The sequence below is a fragment of the Ixodes scapularis genome, unplaced genomic scaffold (genome assembly GCF_016920785.2).
Source record: "Ixodes scapularis isolate PalLabHiFi unplaced genomic scaffold, ASM1692078v2 PGA_scaffold3__209_contigs__length_174095766, whole genome shotgun sequence".
NCBI lineage: Eukaryota > Metazoa > Arthropoda > Arachnida > Ixodida > Ixodidae > Ixodes > Ixodes scapularis.
This window is the reverse complement of record NW_024609868.1, coordinates 60711131-60729793: the sequence shown is the minus strand read 5'-3', so window position 1 is coordinate 60729793 and position 18663 is coordinate 60711131. Positions and strand designations below refer to the sequence as shown.

Here is an 18663-nt window from a genome sequence, read left to right as displayed (position 1 = left end):
ATTGGATTCTGTCTCACGTACCTCGCTAATGAGCTTCTTGAAGCTGGGCGACGAGTAGCACAGCAGGGGCTTCTGGTTCTCACTGCTGATGTCGGTCATTTCCTCCACCTTCTGGTGACGGCGTTTGTCATCAGCCTCAGGGCCACCCTTGTCGCCCCTCTCGGCGTCGTTGCTCAGAATCTCAGCGATGCCGGGTATGTCGCAGAGGTCCGTCGAGTTGTACAGTTTCTTCCAATTGAAGTTGTCAAAGAAGGCGTGCGTCTTCAGGTCACGGTAGGTCTTGGAGCCCAGACGGTCGACGGGGTTCTTCTTAAGCATTCGATAGGCCATATGCTTGGCCGGAGGGGTCGCCGAGTGCTTGTGCTCGTCGGCACGGGGCCACTTAATTGGCGAAGAGATGATGCGCTCGCGAAGAAGTTGCTTCGTTTTGCCACGGAATGGTACTCGGCCAGTCATCAACTTGTACATCACAACACCCGCAGACCACCAGTCAGCCGATCTTCCTGCATTTTCCGTAGTATACGATGTTAGTAAGGTTGACTATAGTCTGCTGCAAGTTAGGAATAGTAGATATCCTCATACTCTTTCCATTTTAGCAGAGCGGGCTAAATACCTTTACTAGGGGGATATTGCAATGGCCTTGGCGCTGACATGTTTGGCGTAACTCATGCGACTGGATTGATGCGCCAATCCCTCGGGGCCTTCCGCTTTGAATGGGGAGGGGTATTTAACACCATCTATCGTCGTGGTAAACCCTGCGATTGGGCGTTTACACTTCCCGGCGAGCTTCCTTGTTTTTGAACTATAAAACAGCACGAAATGATTTCGCGGGCGTATACAATCAAAGGAGCGTGCCTTCACACACACATTTTTTATAATTTAAACTGTCAGAGTTGATCTGATCTCATCAATATAGATGAGCAATGTGTCGTGTGGGCATGTAGAAGAAAAACACGTAGCCCCCGATTGCTGGGCCTGATAAAGGTGTGTTTGCTAAGTGGGCAGCCTGTCTTGTCCTCCCTGCGGTTGAGCAGTAAGTACACTCTAAGCTCGGTTACCCTAAATGTAACATAAAACCTGAGCAACCTTTAGAATAAAGGTCACAACGGCAGTTGTTTCGATTTTTTTAATATTTGTTGTCTAGACTATACGTTACAAGGCCCAAGTTGAAAGCCGCAAAGTTGATCTAAGGGTTACTTGATGGCAACCGACGTGTAACGTCTTCACAGTAACATATAAAAAGCGCGGTAAACTACACAGCCCTCACTGTAACCCTCCGTGAGTCTTCATATTTTCTTCCAAACCAACAACAAAAATTAAAAAAAAAATAAACCAATGGAAATTGGAGAGAAGGCGCATAAGAAAGACAGTGTGTTCAACAAATTTCGAAACTACGCTCACGTGACCACGCGCGTGATCTCGGCTTCCTCGGGGGAGTCGCAGAGTGGGAGCTTTGACCGGCGGACCGTAGGGACCGTGGGCTTCGGAATGCTCGCGACTCCATTTTTTCTGTGCGATCCTCCTCCATACTGTACGCTCTTGAGGTTCGCCAGGGAGGCTCTAACAAAGAAGGACGTTTGGAGAATCTGAATTCTTGGGCTACCGGGGGAAAGCTGCTTCGTTAGCCACTTGTTCCCCGCAGATGAAATGTCGACATGAACTATCGGCGCACGAAAACTCAGGCACCTTGGGTGAACGTGTTCTCCATTTCTTCCTAAGATTCGATTGCTGAAAGTAACTTTTTAAGCTTCTCCGGAGCGAAATTTGATCTGCGGGAACATAAAGGTATATGTCTTGGCTTCAGCTTGATGTTTATATCTGCATGGGGCAAAGAGCAGTTTACGCGTATTCGTTTGCTTGCGTTTTGTTGTGTTCGGCGTTCTCCGTTTTTATGTGTGCACATATAAAATCTAGACGCCTGCCTTTGCCGCCGTCGAGCTTTGAGTACATCTTTTGAAAGTATTGTGGTTCGCTGGGGCTCGCAGGACATTCTACTAATATCTCCAAATCGCACGAAGCTTTTCTTTCTTTTTTTTTTTTTTTTGCTACGCCGTTGGTACATGTGTTTATGTCGGCTGTGTACGTTGTTCTCTATTCACAGGGTTTGGCGGTAATTGATAGTACAATGGCGTAACCAAATCTCGTGCTCCAGTAGACTTATTGTAGCCTATTTACTTGGTCTTCCACAGCGGGCAATAATAAGAAAAAAATGTGTCCTCAAAACATAGAACCTAAAAAAAAAAATCTGTCTAAAAAAAAAAAAAGAATACGAGAACCGAAAGTTCAAATAAAAGTCCAGAGGGGACCAAGGATTCACTGACAATGGGCGATGAGCCTTACTAAAAAAAATAACTGTGAATTGATGCCCGAGCCGCAATATGCGTGTGAAGTTATGCGGCATTGTGCTTGTGATTTGGGCTTCTAAACATTGTGACACGCACGATAAGTGTTTGCGTAGGGTGGATTGATTCATTTATCTGGACACATGATAAGACCTATTCACACGCTTTTGGTCCCTTTCTTAATAACCATAGATTAAGATAACGACGGGAGCAGGCGACAGTTTGTGCGCGACAACATTTTAGTTTTCTAGATTTTTTGGTAAAAACCTACACTCGTGTTAAGGAATCTTTTGGTTCAGTAGTAATACAGCTCGGTAGTTGGTACATATTGATGACGAATAATTAAATTTATAAAAACGAAGATATTGCTTTACTAATTTATGCAATACCCCTCTCCACCCCGTCTCACACCTGAGGTATTTGTATTTTACTTAGAAATACGAACGGCAGCTTCCACATTTATAAACGCGTGCATAGGCGTTCCACTTTTAAAATGGTCGACATACATTCAATATTTAGAGGCCCCAAATGCTTAGCGAAGAACTTTCTTTGCGTTCATTTTTCAGAAAGAAGTTCCAGGCGAGGTCCTCTTTGCCGACCCTCGCTGTTAGTTAGCAACCGAGAAGATTGCTGTTTAGGACGGAAGGTCGGGAGAACTCGCACTCGGAATGCTCCATGATTCCGTGATGAAGACATCGTAATGTGTGATGCAGTCTGTTATGGCACAAACTACCACCACCCTTTCGATGCTCACCTATGCGGAGCGCAAGTTCGTCTGCTGCTTTTGCAGGGAGTTGTGGTGACGTCAGAAAGCCGAGCTCTGATTGGTTCTGATTGAAGGATAGCGGGTAGACCTCAAGGAAGCGTGCTTTAAGGTCTACCCACTATCCTTCAATCAGAGCCAATCAGAGGTTGGCGTCATTTTGACTTCACGCAACTAATGCTCGAGAAGCGGACGACTTGCTCCCGCATCGATTCTGCCGCAAGAGCTGTTCTGCTCTAAGTACAGTTTCCCTGGATATTGGTGAACAAAAAACTGAAGATTTGCTATGTGGTGTGTTCCATACAATACCACTTCCATTGACACATTATGATCTATTGTTTGAGTATATATTATAGGATTGTTGAAATTGTTGTGTACTGGTTCTTTGAATTCAGGGCATCTGTAGTCGTGGCCATCGCCTGTTTCGAGCTGATTTTTTTGTTTAATTAAATGTATAATTTTTAATACGTTGAATAGTAATTATTTTGGCAGTGCTCTACAACGTCGCGGCGTTTTGTGCCGTGTTCGACCGATGGAGCACAGACTTGTCATTTCGCCGAATTGGAGCGCAGCTCTTGAGGAGGAGGATGGAAGGGTACTGAGGGGGGTATACCCTCCTCCTCCCCTCGTCCTTTCCTCCTCCTCCTTCTCTTCCTCGTGCCCTCATCCTTCAACCTCCTCCCCTCGTCTCGGGGGGCGGGGGGGGGGGGGGAGATGTCACGTGACCTCTGTTCGGCTGACACACCTAAATTTTCATTCCATAAAAAAAAAAATTTTTTCTCAGGCAGCCGAATTTACATCGGAGAGCGCGTTCCAAAGACGCGCTCTCCGAATCTAGTGTCTCGCGTCTCAGACATATTATTTTAGAGTGCAGCGCGCCCGTTTCCGGCTTGAGCGACGGCGACGCCGACGCCGACGCCGCTCAAGCCGGAAACGATGAACTTCCAGTGACATCCGGTGAAAACTGGTCAAGTTTCACTCGTTTTTATCCGAAACCAGTGTAGTTTACCAGTCTTTGTTGGAATATTTGCCGGAATTTTACCCGCAGCCACTTTCCTTTACCAGACGACCCCAACTTTGCTGGAAATTTTTACCAGAAGCGAGGGACTGGTTTCCCCGTTAACCGAAATTCACTGGCAGCCGACACGAGGGGAGGGGGAAGCCGAGACGAGCCGGGGATCGGGTGTGTACTTATGGTGCCTAGAACGCACCAAGGACGAGTCCCCACGCACCCTCTCTCTGTCGCATTTGGGTTCGTGGGGAAAATGTGTTGGGTCTTTTTGCTCTCTGCTTCGAAGAAAACCGGTTCCTTTGTCCGTCAACGAGCAGCAACGAACGGACGCTCAGTGGCGGCGTCTCGTTCCATGTGTGCGACCTGTATCTGCGAAAGCAGCTGGGCGTGCGGATAAAAAGAAAATAGATTTTAGTGACCTGTTTCTTACGCCTCTTTTTCCATCCGGCTTCAGAAGCATCCAAGAGCAAAAAAGACGCCAGAGACGCCGTGGCTGTGCCCGTGATTTCTCAACGGCGGCGGATGTTCGTTCCGCGCGTTCGTGGTTTTTGCTAGCGTGCTACTGACAGTATGTAAGTGTCCGCGTGGTGCACCCGCGGCGACGGCATCAGTGGCGACACCGTGACTGTGCCCATGATTTATTTTCAACGGCGGCGGATGTTGGTGCGCGTTCGTGGTTTTCGCTGAACGTGCTACTGACAGTGTGTGTGTGTGTGTCTGTGAGGTGCACCTGCTCGGTTTTATTAGTCGAACTACCGTACATCTAGGAATTTACCCAGCGGCATTGTGAGTACCTTGAAAGATGTCTTGTTTTGCGACAAACAACTCGGTTGTTCCTATTTGGTCTGATTGCTTCTGTCTACAGTTGTGCAAATTGTTTCACAGGTATCAAACCTTTGAAATAAAGACATGTATCTTGCAGGCCTATATGGACTAACCATTTTAATTGTTACCGAATCGTTCAGCATCTGGTAAACGTAAATCACCCACGGCTCACAGGCCTCTTCCTAAATGCCTTTCGTTGACGTCCGAAAAAAAAACACGTTAAGGTTCGGTGAATGGCAGCAAATCCGGTGACTTCCGGTAAATTGAGGTTTTACTGGAAGCGTAAAAAGTCATATAATCGAGTAAAAAACAAAATGGAATCAGCGCGCAAACAACGAAGACACAAGGAAGAGAAATTGACAGGACAAGCGCTGGACTTCAACTGAACGTTTATTGAAAAAGAAACTAACGAGGAAAACAAACAAACCACCAATCATCACCCCATCAAAACGTGCTCAAAAAAGCTACCTCTCTCTTAAGTAAAAAAATTGATGTTTGGCTGACGCATTGGGCACCTTCCTTTCCTATCTCAAATGCTTCGAGCAGCTCGCGTGCTGTCTTATCGGCCCCTCTTCCCAAAATCGAGATGCGATCAAATATCGGCTCGCACGAGCAAGTGCTGCAGTGTAAAGGCAAGTGACCGCCCGAGGTTGATCGCAGCGAAAGCGCGTGTTCACGTGCTCGGTCATTAACACATCGGCCGGTCTGGCCGATGTATACTCGACCACAGCTTAACGGGATCCTATAAACTACCCCCATCGCGCACTCGACGTACTTGTTTCTGTGCTTTACGGAACATCTATTCCTTCCCGTTCCCCTGTCCGCCACTCTGGGGCATAGCTGCAGCATCTTGCTGGGCGCCGAAAAGACAACCGGTACATCATAGCGCCCCGCAATCTTTTTTAGATTGTGGGATACCTTGTGTAAATATGGGATTACTTGCGGTCTCCTATTTGGCCGGTCTCCTATTTGGCCTTAGCAAAATCTTGCCTGCACACGTTGCAGGAGAGTTTTGAAAAGCAGATTGATCGGCTTAGCTCCGCGGGCTTCCCAGCGACAGTTCTGTTGGCGGTAGCAGAAAAGCTACTAAGAAAGGTAAAGACGGGACCCCAACAACCAAGAGACCGGCCAAATAGGAGACCGCAAGTAATCCCATATTTACACAAGGTATCCCACAATCTAAAAAAGATTGCGGGGCGCTATGATGTACCGGTTGTCTTTTCGGCGCCCAGCAAGATGCTGCAGCTATGCCCCAGAGTGGCGGACAGGGGAACGGGAAGGAATAGATGTTCCGTAAAGCACAGAAACAAGTACGTCGAGTGCGCGATGGGGGTAGTTTATAGGATCCCGTTAAGCTGTGGTCGAGTATACATCGGCCAGACCGGCCGATGTGTTAATGACCGAGCACGTGAACACGCGCTTTCGCTGCGATCAACCTCGGGCGGTCACTTGCCTTTACACTGCAGCACTTGCTCGTGCGAGCCGATATTTGATCGCATCTCGATTTTGGGAAGAGGGGCCGATAAGACAGCACGCGAGCTGCTCGAAGCATTTGAGATAGGAAAGGAAGGTGCCCAATGCGTCAGCCAAACATCAATTTTTTTTACTTAAGAGAGAGGTAGCTTTTTTGAGCACGTTTTGATGGGGTGATGATTGGTGGTTTGTTTGTTTTCCTCGTTAGTTTCTTTTTCAATAAACGTTCAGTTGAAGTCCAGCGCTTGTCCTGTCAATTTCTCTTCCTTGTGTCTTCGTTGTTTGCGCGCTGATTCCATTTTGTAACGATGAACCAACTCGCCTGCATTGCCACTTTGAATCGAGTAAAATAGTTTTTTTCCTGGAAATAAAATTCTGGTAAAGAATCCGGTGACATTCCAGTGAATTCAGGCTATACCGGAAATGAAAAAAAGTCCCATAATCCAGTAAAATAATTTTTTACTGAAAATTAAATTTCGGCAAAAAATCTTTTTTCAATAGTTTACAATCCAATAGCTTTACAATAGATTAACACAAAAGGTGCGCTCCAAGAGTACGAAATATAGAGTAATTCAAGTAACAGCAGAAAATCAAAACTGGAGCGATAATAGCGCTGAAGGACGAATCACAAAGCAAGGAGCGGGAACATATATATAACGCCACACCCTGTGTATTCTTCTTCAAGAAAATAGTAAACACCTGCTGCGTACACATCTTTCAAGGGTATCGGGAAATGCGTTGCAAGTAAAACTGTCATCAATACTAGGTTCTTTCGACCCTTTATTGAATGACCGAAAGGTTGAACACAGAAATACGTGTAGTGTTTTACACGATAAATATTCATTAATGCGTACCGTACGGCCTCCTCTTCAGGACTTCGGGGGCCATGTAAGGAATGGTGCCGGCTGATTCGCCATCGTGAAATTCAAAGGGCGTTCGTCGGAAGTAACCACGTAGAAGGCGTTTGGAAACTGTTGGCATTTAAAGAAAAAAATGACATAAGTGAACATTGCAAGCCATAGCATGTTTTCTGTGACTGTCTGCTCCGTCGAGTTTACTCTACATCTCACAAACTACGCAGGGTAGAATGCTGACGAACTATATGACAGTAGAGCTATAGATGATTAAATGCGATAGTTTTGACCGATGATATGGAAACTTAACGCGAGAAGTATACAATAAAAATATTTAGAAGGAGCCTTCCTTCCTCAAGGAGATGTACGGCCATGCAATTTACAATTTACAGCACGTTCTCTCTATATGAGCAGACTCGGTACCGCTTGAGTCGTTTGGTTCAGGCCTCAGCCAGGGCAAAGTTTGAATATCTGTCACTGTTAAATGCTTCGTGTGTTTTCTTTTACAATCATTAACGAAAAGCATAGCACAAAATTATCGTAAAAATTGAAAAAAAAAGTTAAATTACTTTGCTTATCAACGAGTGAAAATCCTAGGCAACTTATACATGATATCAATGATAAGGCACTTCATAAGTGGTCGAAATTGACATCTTTAAATATTGAATCAGTTTACTGCCCAAATCAGATTTTTTTTTATATTTCTGCCGACTGCAGTGAAATATATTACGTATCCACTCTCACCCGTAATGCGTATGAGATACTGCCTTTGAGGTATGATGTCGAGAACGTGAGTAAATTGAGAAAGCTAGACCTCATTGAAGGTTTTAGAGTATTAATCGTTTCATTAATTGTTTCTAACTTCAATTCGGTTACTGCTTGTAACGGCAACTTTTACTTGTTATCATCGTGCTCTATTTTTTACACTGATGGTTGCAGCGTTGGAAATGTATGTTCTATTTTCACCCTGTAATGCACGAGAAACTACTTACAGTGCCCGTTGCAGACTTTAGTTGTGTCAAAGTCAATTAGCTTGACCCGTCCGCCTGGCAGGATCAGCATGCTGAAAAAGCGTATCTCGCCACTCAGACAGTATCCGTAGCAGCTCAGAATTTTATTTGCTCAACTCATGAACATTTTTCTGGCGAGTAACTCTGGAGTTCTTATTAACTGAGAGTGGGAAGAACACTATCTCAAAGTGGCTATTAATAATTTGTTTTCAGTCAGCACACATCGCGGTTCTACTATTACCGGAATTGAATTCGTAAGGCATTACTTGCAGATATGGAACGTATATGACTATGCACCATGTTTCGTCGTATCATGAAATTATCAAAACGGTAAGGGTTAGATGTGATGTTTGAAATTATAACGGCGCTCATTTTCGGCAACAGGCTTGCTTCCATATATTGGCTAGCTTCTGAGATGACTATACTCTCATGAAAATGCATGAACACGTTTTTTAAATTTCGAATCGTTTGAATCTAATATTTGCAAATCTTATTCGTACCTCTGTGCCTACATCCGCATTCACGCCGATGATTATTTCATAATTTTTTTACGTGAAAAACAATATTCGTTTGTGTTGGCCAGCAGCCTGTAGAACACCTACTGCTAATACTTTTTCTAATAAAACTACAGCTAATTACAATAGTAACCACTGGTAGCATGACCGTGATTTTTTAAGTCCATTCTTTATTTTTTGCAGTAGGCAAAAGGTGAATAATAAAATTCAAATTACTCTGAAGTGGGCAATGTCTACATCCAATTACGATTTCATTTTAACTAGTCGCGCTTCTCAAGCATTTTGTGATCATTAATTGACAGAAAACAACATTGTTGGATGTCGTCACGTACCTTTGTTAAGACACTCGCATTGATAAAGAAAAGGCAACATGCCGGTTAAAGACGCAAAGACACAACGACTAGAACTCACACACAACTCATTCAAAGAGACAAAAATACCTTGTCTATTATAATGATGTTTTAAATTGTTTGAAGAACTACCAGCTAGCCGAAATTAATCCCCTGCTGCACTCACTTTGACACTTTGATATCTCTGTGAAGGAAGCCGCGCAGATGCATGTGTTCCACGGCCAAAATAAGCTGAGCCATGATGACCTGCACTGCGTCTATTTCTAGATAGCCCTCCATGGTGACGACGCGCATCAGGTCCAGTCCCGCAATATACTCCATGATGGTAACGTACGCCTCCTGCAAGCGAATCCACGGTCCGGCGTCACGTGTGGTTGACAGCATCGATGCAACCATCATAGACAGCACACGCACTGAGCACACTTTTATAAAATAACGTCATTGAAGTGTATTTTGGGCGTTTATTTGACCACTCTTGCTAGGTTGGCAGAGTGGAATGCTGAAGTTAGTTTGTTGTATTCTAGTGAAATACGAGCATAATGTGTTATATTGATGTCCACCTGTGTATTCAGTGAAATAAGAGCATAATGTGGGTATTGATGTCCCCCTGAAGCGAAAAAAATTAAAGATGAAAATGATATTATTCCCAAAGATTTTCTTTCACTTGTTATGACACAAAATAAGCAGACTCGGCGCCTCTAACCAATGGCGCCTTAGTAGCCGACGGATGTCTAATGCAACTTATCGTTCTAAGCCCTCTAATTTCTCTCCTCCTAACACATACAAATAGCTGCAGAGAAAGAGGAATTTTTAAGCTGAGTCACCTATTGTATTTATTGGACATATGTAATACCTCAATCCAATACTGGCTTTTGAGTCGAGGAAGGACGGGGTTTCTTAATAATTGTTAATATAGTAAAACAAACAAAAAAAAGTCCGAGGAAACCGAAGCACTTTTTATGAGTCGTGAATGCGGAAGAATGAATGTAGTTTTTCCGCTCCATTAGTTCGTCTGCGGCGTAGTGGTGCAGACGGCCACGTTTCGCCGGCCGACAGCCGAGCGCGCTCTCTCGTGAAGTGGCAACGCTCGGCCGTGCACCCCCTCCAAAGTTTGCCTGGGCGGGCTCTGCCAGCTCTGCGGCCACCGCTCCCTCTTACTGCACTTACCGGCAGTCGGGCCGCTGCGTGCGCTGCGCCGCCATAGAGAGGGCTTCTCAGGTGGTTTTATATGGAATTAGCTCTCACGAGAGTCAATGGGAGCCTCGTTCCTTGATGACGCGCGACAGCCAATGGGAGCCTGTCCATCCGATTTCTGCTACAGACGGCATTGGGACAGGGGAAGGGACCCTTTTGGCAAGGCTTCAAAGCTCATAATGTCAGTTCGCTCCATGGGACAAATGCTTTTGCATTAAAAAATACACCTAAAACAAATATACGTGCCCCGAAGATTCGGAGCAGCCACGAACTAACTGAGAAGCAGAGCTTTCTGTTTTACGGAACGCGGTGAATGTAAGTAACATCTATGTTTAGGTAGTCACACATTATACCTTATATAGGAAATATAAAAAAATGAAAACAAATTATCTTGGCCAGCAGCATTTGGTTGATAATACCACACAGGTTTGCACATATACGTTATTGCATTGCGTCGTTCACTGGTCAGCTGGTACATTTTCGGGTCTTTCTACGTGAAAATGTAGCTCGTATATGATCTAGACTTACTTTGACGCAAAAGCAGCTGTAATACTTGACTAGGAATGGGTTTCTGACGACAGACGCCACCACCTTGTCCATGGCAGCTTGCTTGTGCTTGCTGAAGCGATCCATTGCCACCAGTTTGATTGTCGCGACGAAATTGGCCGGTTTGTAGTTGGCCAAATACACGGCCCTGAAATGAAGGAAATTCAGGAGGTTTCTGAAGAAAGTTTGCATGTGGAAAAACTGAAACGTAATGTATCATTATCCCTTTGTAGGATAGCGAATAATATATTTTAAAGCCACATCGCAAATGAAAATGTGCTCGGTTCAAATACTTAGACCACGCATGGGGTTTCAAACGCTTTGACATTTTTTTATGATAAAGTCGGATGTTACGCACAATGTAGAGTGTTTTTGCTAAATCACTCTGCATTCAGAAAAAAACGCTGTTTTTTTATTAACTGGCGGGTGAAGACGATATACATTCACATTTTGCAACGTTAGCAAAATTTAGTAAATAATTAACTTGGCAACAGCTTTGATTGCCTATTTATTGCACTAATGTTATGTAAATATTATGACTGAGACAGTATAGGCATTATAGAGTCTTTCGTTATATGTCATCGCAAGTTATTCACTTCGAAAATGTAATGAATCTAACGATTCTTTTGTACGCTGAAGAGTGCTGCCACAGAATAAAAGAACATACTCCTGCCCAGACGTTCTGCGTCTTTTGATATACTGTCTTTTATGCTCTTTATGGATCTAAGACGTTTATCTTCTAAGATATACATCACTTTCGCTTGTAATGTTTTTTTCCTAAATTTAAGTGAATAATTACCCAAATCCTCCAGCCCCAAGCATCTTGAGGCTCTTGAAGTCTCGCATCTTTGGTATAAAAGTCGTGTATGGAGGCTGCTTTGGCAGGTTCATCTGGTGATTCAACAAAGACAATGCCATCATTAAGACGGTACACACAGAGGGAGATTATGTTTAGGGTCTACGAAATCCCACTATCTAGTATCCACTGAAGTGATGACATAAATTTTATCTGGAGCCTCTTTCATAAGGATACGTTTAGGTAATATCAACAATTTTTTAGACCAGATGTATCAGCGCTTTTTAGGGTTTACTTTGACATGCTGTACAATTAATAGATATATCAATAAAACACCCTTGTTTTTATCAAACTAAAAGATTCAACTGAAAACAAAAATGAAACGCGGATTTTCGGTCACAAAAAATAGACTACTTATAGTAGAAAACAAACTCTGTGAGAACTTGACGATTCCGGTGGTGACAAAATGCGAAAGTTTGATAATATGACGTTACCTCGATAAAAAGCTACGAGACAAAAGTATAATTTTTTAATGTGTCGACGTCCACCTAAACCTAATTTTCATCAAAGCTAAAAAAATAAAAAAAATAATATAAAAAATATATTGCAGGGGTATGTAGAAGCTTTCTGAGATGCGTATAGTCTATTTTTGCGAGTCGAAAAACCGCGTCTCATTTTATCGTTGGCCCCTGTACAATTCGCCCAGTTGCTTAGTTTAGTGTGCACCTTTGTTCTTAAAATGCGTTGTGCCTTAATAGCGGCATCCTCAAAGGGTTTTCAATTTTATTCTCAAAAGAAACAGTGTCGCATCCAACAAAACATACTACCTGTGACCGTCGATTCTCACATCGCTCGCCCTACCGTTAGCTTTTTATTTAATAAAATAGAATACCAGCCGAAACAGTGACTTTCACAGTGTTAATTGTTTTATTTATATCCTGTTTTTAGATTTTTTTAGTATATTCCAACAAAATAACATGAAAAGGACAGCTTTGACAGAAGCGACGAAGCACCACACTCTTTCGTGACGGAGGAACAGGAGCGAACTCATTTATGTAATAGTCAATGCACAAGTTTTAATTAAACAATCCTGCTGTGTAACAATGCAATTTTAGTAGCCAGATTCGCATTGGCTTAGGCTAAACAAATTCGGAGAGCGACACATTTAGCAAAGTTAAGAAATCTCATGCTGCCTTTTTTTTTTGCAAGAATTAAAATTATGTTTCTAAAACTTCAAATATGATAGGATGCATACATTTTTGGCTCCAATTTCAAAGTAAACCCTTAAAGCGCGTCGATACTCCAGTATAAACAAATATATATATATATATATATATCATGAAAAGTGGACCAATTCGGTATTGCGAAAGCCACGCACCGCAACAAAAAGGCCTGTATTAAAAGGCTTGTGTCGTTTTGGCTCTGGGTCAGGGGCCACTTTTACGAAAATTATTAAAGCTTGATATAATTAAGTTGTTAATTATTTTTGCGTAATTAACTTTCTAATATTGTGTTTAAATGCATGGTTTCAATTAGAAACTTGCTTAGCATCATCGAAAAATACTAATTAGATAAATTTCAGAACGATAGAAGGCACGCGCAGCATTTTACGGCTTTCTGAAAAACCGCACAATTTCGAGGGGGTTTAAGCTTCCGTTTGCAATTGGAGCGCTTCTCGATACCGACGGCACCGCGTCCCGTGGAGAAATCGTGCAACAAACCTCTGCTGCGCTGTCCTCGCGCGGGGACCGCTCTTCATCAGGTCATGGCAGAGTGCGGACGGTCAACAAACAGCACCCGTATATATATATATATATATATATAGAAAGTAAAAAAAAACGAACATGTCTACCGACATGTTCGTTCTCGAGGAGGAAAATTGATACATCCTGATATTATACTTAATGAGGAGAATGTGACCACGTCCAGTGTATGCGATATATTCGCGCGTCATTTCAGTTCTGTATATAAACACAATAGGAGTGGGTACCAACAGCCGCCATCCCCTAGCGTGAACGAATCCATTTCCTCCCTGCCTGTGGATGAGGGAATGATTCAGGAATGCATAAAAAAACTGAGGCCTACCATGTCCACAGGTCACGATGGTATTCCAGCAACACTTGTAAAAGCATTTCACGAAATTTTTACGCCCCTCCTTTATGATATTTTCAACAACTCCTTAAGAGCAGGAGTGTTCCCTGATATGTGGAGGAAGTCAGTCGTAGTCCCAGTCTACAAGTCTGGAAGTCGTACCACTGCATCAAACTACAGGCCTGTGTCTCTGCTGTGTACATTTTCGAAGCTTTTCGAAATGGTGGTCCACAAAACATTGTCCTTTCGTTTAAAAAATGTATTAAGTTCCAACCAACACGGATTTGTAGCAGGACGCTCGACAACAACAAATTTGATTTCATTTATGTCCATTGCATCCAAAGTTGTGTGCCAAAGAGGCCAGCTCGACGTGGTCTACTTTGATCTGAGTAAGGCGTTTGATGTGGTTGACCATGACATTCTTTTATCAAAACTTTGTGGTATTGGTGTCTGTGGAAAGCTACACAACTGGTTTCAGAATTATTTGTCTAATAGAACATGTGTTGCTCGTGCGAACGGCGCGTATTCTTTTACGTACACGGCCACGTCTGGGGTACCTCAGGGATCAGTTCTGGGCCCGCTTCTTTTTTCTATTTTTGTGAACGATGTGTGTAAGCAGATTGTAAACTCGTCTTTTTTGCAATATGCTGATGATATTAAGATATTTAAGGAGATTAGAACTATCTGAGATTGCAAGTTTCTACAAGAGGACATAAACTCATTTAGCAAATGGTGTTCACTGAACGGTCTCCTACTAAACAGCTCGAAAACCAAGGTCATGTCCTATAGTCGCAAAACGCAAACGACGTGTTTCCCTTACAGTGTTCGCTCAGACGTATTGTGCCGTTCTAGTGAAGTGCGGGACTTGGGAGTGCTTTTTGACTCCTCCTTGAGATTTGATAGCCATGTGGCTCGTATAAGTACCTGCGCCTTGCGCGCGCTCGGTATCGTTTGTCGAACGACTAGAGTATTTAAAAACCCCACAACGTTTGTAACCCTGTACCGCTCTTTGACAAGGTCTCAACTCGAATATGCATCTCCTGTATGGAATGGCAGTTGTAAAACTACCCTCCTAAGGCTCGAGCGAGTGCAAAACAAATTTTTATCTATTTATCGATATCGATATCTGCGAGATGAAACATCTCCATCAAAGGGTAACAATGTATTGGACGTCCTACAAATGAACAGCTTATATCACCGTCGAGAAAAGGCAGATCTGGTTTTCCTTTTCAAAGTCCTTCATGGTATGGCCGACTGTTCAGAACTGCTCTCACAGATATCTTTGCGAGTTCCTCGGACAGCGACCCGTTTGACAACGTCTTTTTACTCTCCTCGAACGTTAAATATCTTGGACCCGATGTTTCGCATGTGTCGGGCATATAATGGCATTGGAAGTGATCTTGATATTTTTTGTGTGACTGAATTTGTCAGATCTCTCAGATTCTTGTATGGGTCTCTCTGAACCTGTCGGTGATTGTGATGTTATTATATATTATTTTAAGAAGGTATATTCGTTGTTGTGGTAGTCTTCCTACTCTGCGTTCGGACCCTGTGTTCCGTTCTTTCCTTGTTGTGTATATCGTATCTTTGTGTCAGCATGCGTTATATGTATCATATCTTTTACTCAATGTTTTGAGTTTTTTATGTTTTTTTCCTACTTTTTTGTAGTGTGTAAGTTTCGGTGTGCCAGCACCAAGACCGCATGGTCGTTCCTGGACACCTAATAAAAATTATTCTTGATTCTTGATTCTATATAAGGAGGAGGAAGGGAGGGTTCGGAGGACCCTCCTCTCCTCCTTCCCCTTCTCCCTCTCCGGTTATGCTGACGGCGACGGCGGTGCCGACGCCAAGAAACACGAGAACGAGCGCCTAAGAGCTGCGCTATAAAAAATTTCAGGTACGCAATAGGGTTACACTCGGTGTTCCTGGACTTCGGACCTGAAAGTTGCGTTCAAAACTGGTTGTCTCTATAGCTTACGCATGTTTTTATATGCACAGCGGTAGATGCAATCTACGCTGAATTTCCTTAAATTTAAACCGTACTCAAATGTTGTTACTATTTCGCCGCTCTCAAGCAAGTCAAACATGCGTTGCATTGCAATCACGGTGAGCTTTTTCGAAATGCCTAGAGTGCCGTCGAAACTTCTTCTTATGTTGTTTGACAACTTCTGAAGCAATCTAAAACCGAACCTTGGGTCTGTCGTCGAAACCCTAATTGTAACTGCTTAAGCGTAAGAAATAAATGAATAGATGTTACTGAAATCATAAACTGAAGAATGAAGAAAATATATTTTGTTTATTATTTCAGCAATCTACAATTGCAGTGAACATAAGCACCTTATACTTAGTCATAAAATAGGACTTTTATTTTCGGTAACAAAAGCCCAAAATAAAAACATTTTACGTTTCTAAAGCGTGAAAAAGACGTGGGTTGTAATCAGCACGTGCTAGTTTTTGTTGCAATGGCCATTGTTTGTCTTACATTCTTCTTGAAAACAAACAATCCGCTCAGCCTGGATTGACAGCTGGTGAAAACAAGAGAGCCCTAAGCCTCATAAGCAGAAAAATATGATAAAAAAAATCACTGCATCGTAGACAATCTTGGATGTCAAATGAGGGACACGGTATCGGTTAGAGAAGATATGCCACACACGTGAAAAACGGTCACGTGGTTTCTGCTTTACGGTAAATTGAATAATTAACAATATTCGAGCCTCTTTTTTTTTAGCAGATGACAAGTGTAGCTAATCAAGAGATTAGCTACACAAGAGCCGGAAGCACAGACGATAGAGGGTTAGAACTTGGTTAAGGAAATTCTACAAAATATAGAGTATAAAACTATTCACGCTGTCCATTCCTCCGTAATTCATTGTACGCAAGGATACTGCTCGCACTGTTTATGGGCCGGACCCGAGCGCTTTTTTATCAACTTAGAACACTTACAGTCGACCATTGCGACTTGCAATGGAAGGCGTTGCTTCGCTCACGCAAATCCCACCTTACCAGATTTTGGTCAAGATCCCCATAATTGGGCATAAACGTGTCTAATGAAAAACAAGATTCCCGGCGCCGCCCGAAACCTCTATGCAAAATATTCGTGGTTATAACGTCAAACGATCCGGTAACTCCCTGAGAAAGGTTATCTGCGACAGGATGCACTACGCCAGTGCTGCCACATAGCGTAGAAAGCTAGTATTTGCTGCTTTATTTTGATTAAATTTTTTTTTCTATATTAGGTTAGTACAGGTTATAAATTGTAGCATAATTGCTTTCCATTGCAGGTGATATAGCTCTCTCGGGGATAAATAATAAAAGTTTAAACTTTTGCAACAAAACAAAATAAAAATGAGATGCAAAACAATGTTATTTTAGGTTATGGGCTCCAGCAGTTGTACGTATATGTCCAGATAAAAATGAAAATGATTAAATGATTGATACAGTCTCCCTGTAGGAAGAAGCGTACAAACAGACGCCTCTGCGAATAAATTGGAAAAACTTGTTTTCAGCGAAGAAAAGAAATTCGCACGAAACATTTTACGTGCACAAAACATAATCGGAGATTTTTATGAGCATAAATGACCTGCTCAAGCTTGGAGACTATGGCGTCTCCGATAGCCATCCAATCAGTGACTGGCACCTCGGCGAGCTTTTCCAGGTTGCCGGCGACCTCCCCAACGATGATGGTCAGCTTGCGTACAGTCAGGCCCAGAGTCTTGGCCACATCAGGGTTCTTCTTGATACACTGCGCCGCAGCAAGAATGATGGAATCTACACGTGTTCTCATGAAATGTGATCCTACACCATTTGTCCATAAAAGGGCGGCCTCGTAGTTTTGGAATGTGAAAATGTCTCACAACAAACTTTCAATCATGACAATAAACATGTCTTGGCTATGTAAGTTTTCTTCATGGAAATTTTCAACAGAAGCGTAACAGGTTGTTATTTCTTTAGAGGAAATTTAGCGTGCACGGGACAACCACCTGACATTTCAGACACACATATGGGACCTTTTTTTCAAGATGGAACTCGACCATGTGCAGCTGTAACTGACGAATGTTTGCCATTAGTTAATAGTTTTATACGGTGTTACTAGCGCCCAGTAGAGGAATCGGGTCTCGGTGGCCAAGCGTTCCATGTTGAAACAAGCCAAAGTTTGGCGTTTCTGTCAGATGCAACAAAATATCGCAAATATCGCTAAATAAACGTAAAAAAAAAAAAAGACCAAAGCGGCCTCGGGGTTTAGCAGTGAATAGAGCCTAAAATTTGCGGAACAAATTTAGTACTGCGTACTCAAACTAATGTCTTGTTTGCAAACTGTGATACACTAAAACTATATAAATTAAACGTTAAAAAAACACAAGAAAGTGATTATCAAGAAAAAGTATATTTCAGCCTGATTTAAATTCGTCCGAACAAAATTTTACTGTGTACTGGCAACAGAACATTTAATTTTAAAAGCAGCCCAGCTGTAAGCTCAAAATTACACTCAAGGTTATAGTAAAAAGGGTACTTGTAAAACGGGAAGTGTAAAGCGGTATATTTAGAGCACAGGTGTACATTTTGTTACATAAAATGCCAGGATTATTAGTTGTTTGCATTTCGCCACTAGAAAATACCTGGAGTTTATCATTGGTTTAACTAGCACCGAGTACACTCTTTAAAAACGAAACTCACGGCGCGTCTATTTTCCCGAAAATCATAGCCAACAGCTGCAATCAACAGAATGAGCTCGGTTGAATGACGAGGCTGCAAATGTGTATAGTCATAATAAACAAACAGTCTGCGCTATGAAACTGAGCACGGTGAAACTGAAAAAGGCGACCAGAGACGTGACGATGCTCTTTTGGCGGTGTTTGATTAGCTCCTCCTAATCGCGGCGTCGGCTGCAGTTA

General features: G+C 42.8%; 1 protein-coding gene across 1 annotated transcript in view; it reads right to left on the bottom strand.

Moving 5' to 3' along the window:
* Positions 1-18663, bottom strand: part of LOC8031058 (microtubule-associated serine/threonine-protein kinase 2) — a 59290-nt gene that overhangs the window by 32464 nt on the left and 8163 nt on the right. Inside the window, exons 3-9 of the mRNA XM_040502726.1 lie at positions 17352-17513; positions 11684-11775; positions 10867-11032; positions 9311-9483; positions 8262-8332; positions 7270-7386; positions 22-503 (exon numbers count right to left, since the gene is read on the bottom strand). Coding sequence (XP_040358660.1) covers positions 22-503; positions 7270-7386; positions 8262-8332; positions 9311-9483; positions 10867-11032; positions 11684-11775; positions 17352-17513 — 1263 coding nt within the window. The remainder of the gene's footprint in view (positions 1-21; positions 504-7269; positions 7387-8261; positions 8333-9310; positions 9484-10866; positions 11033-11683; positions 11776-17351; positions 17514-18663) is intronic.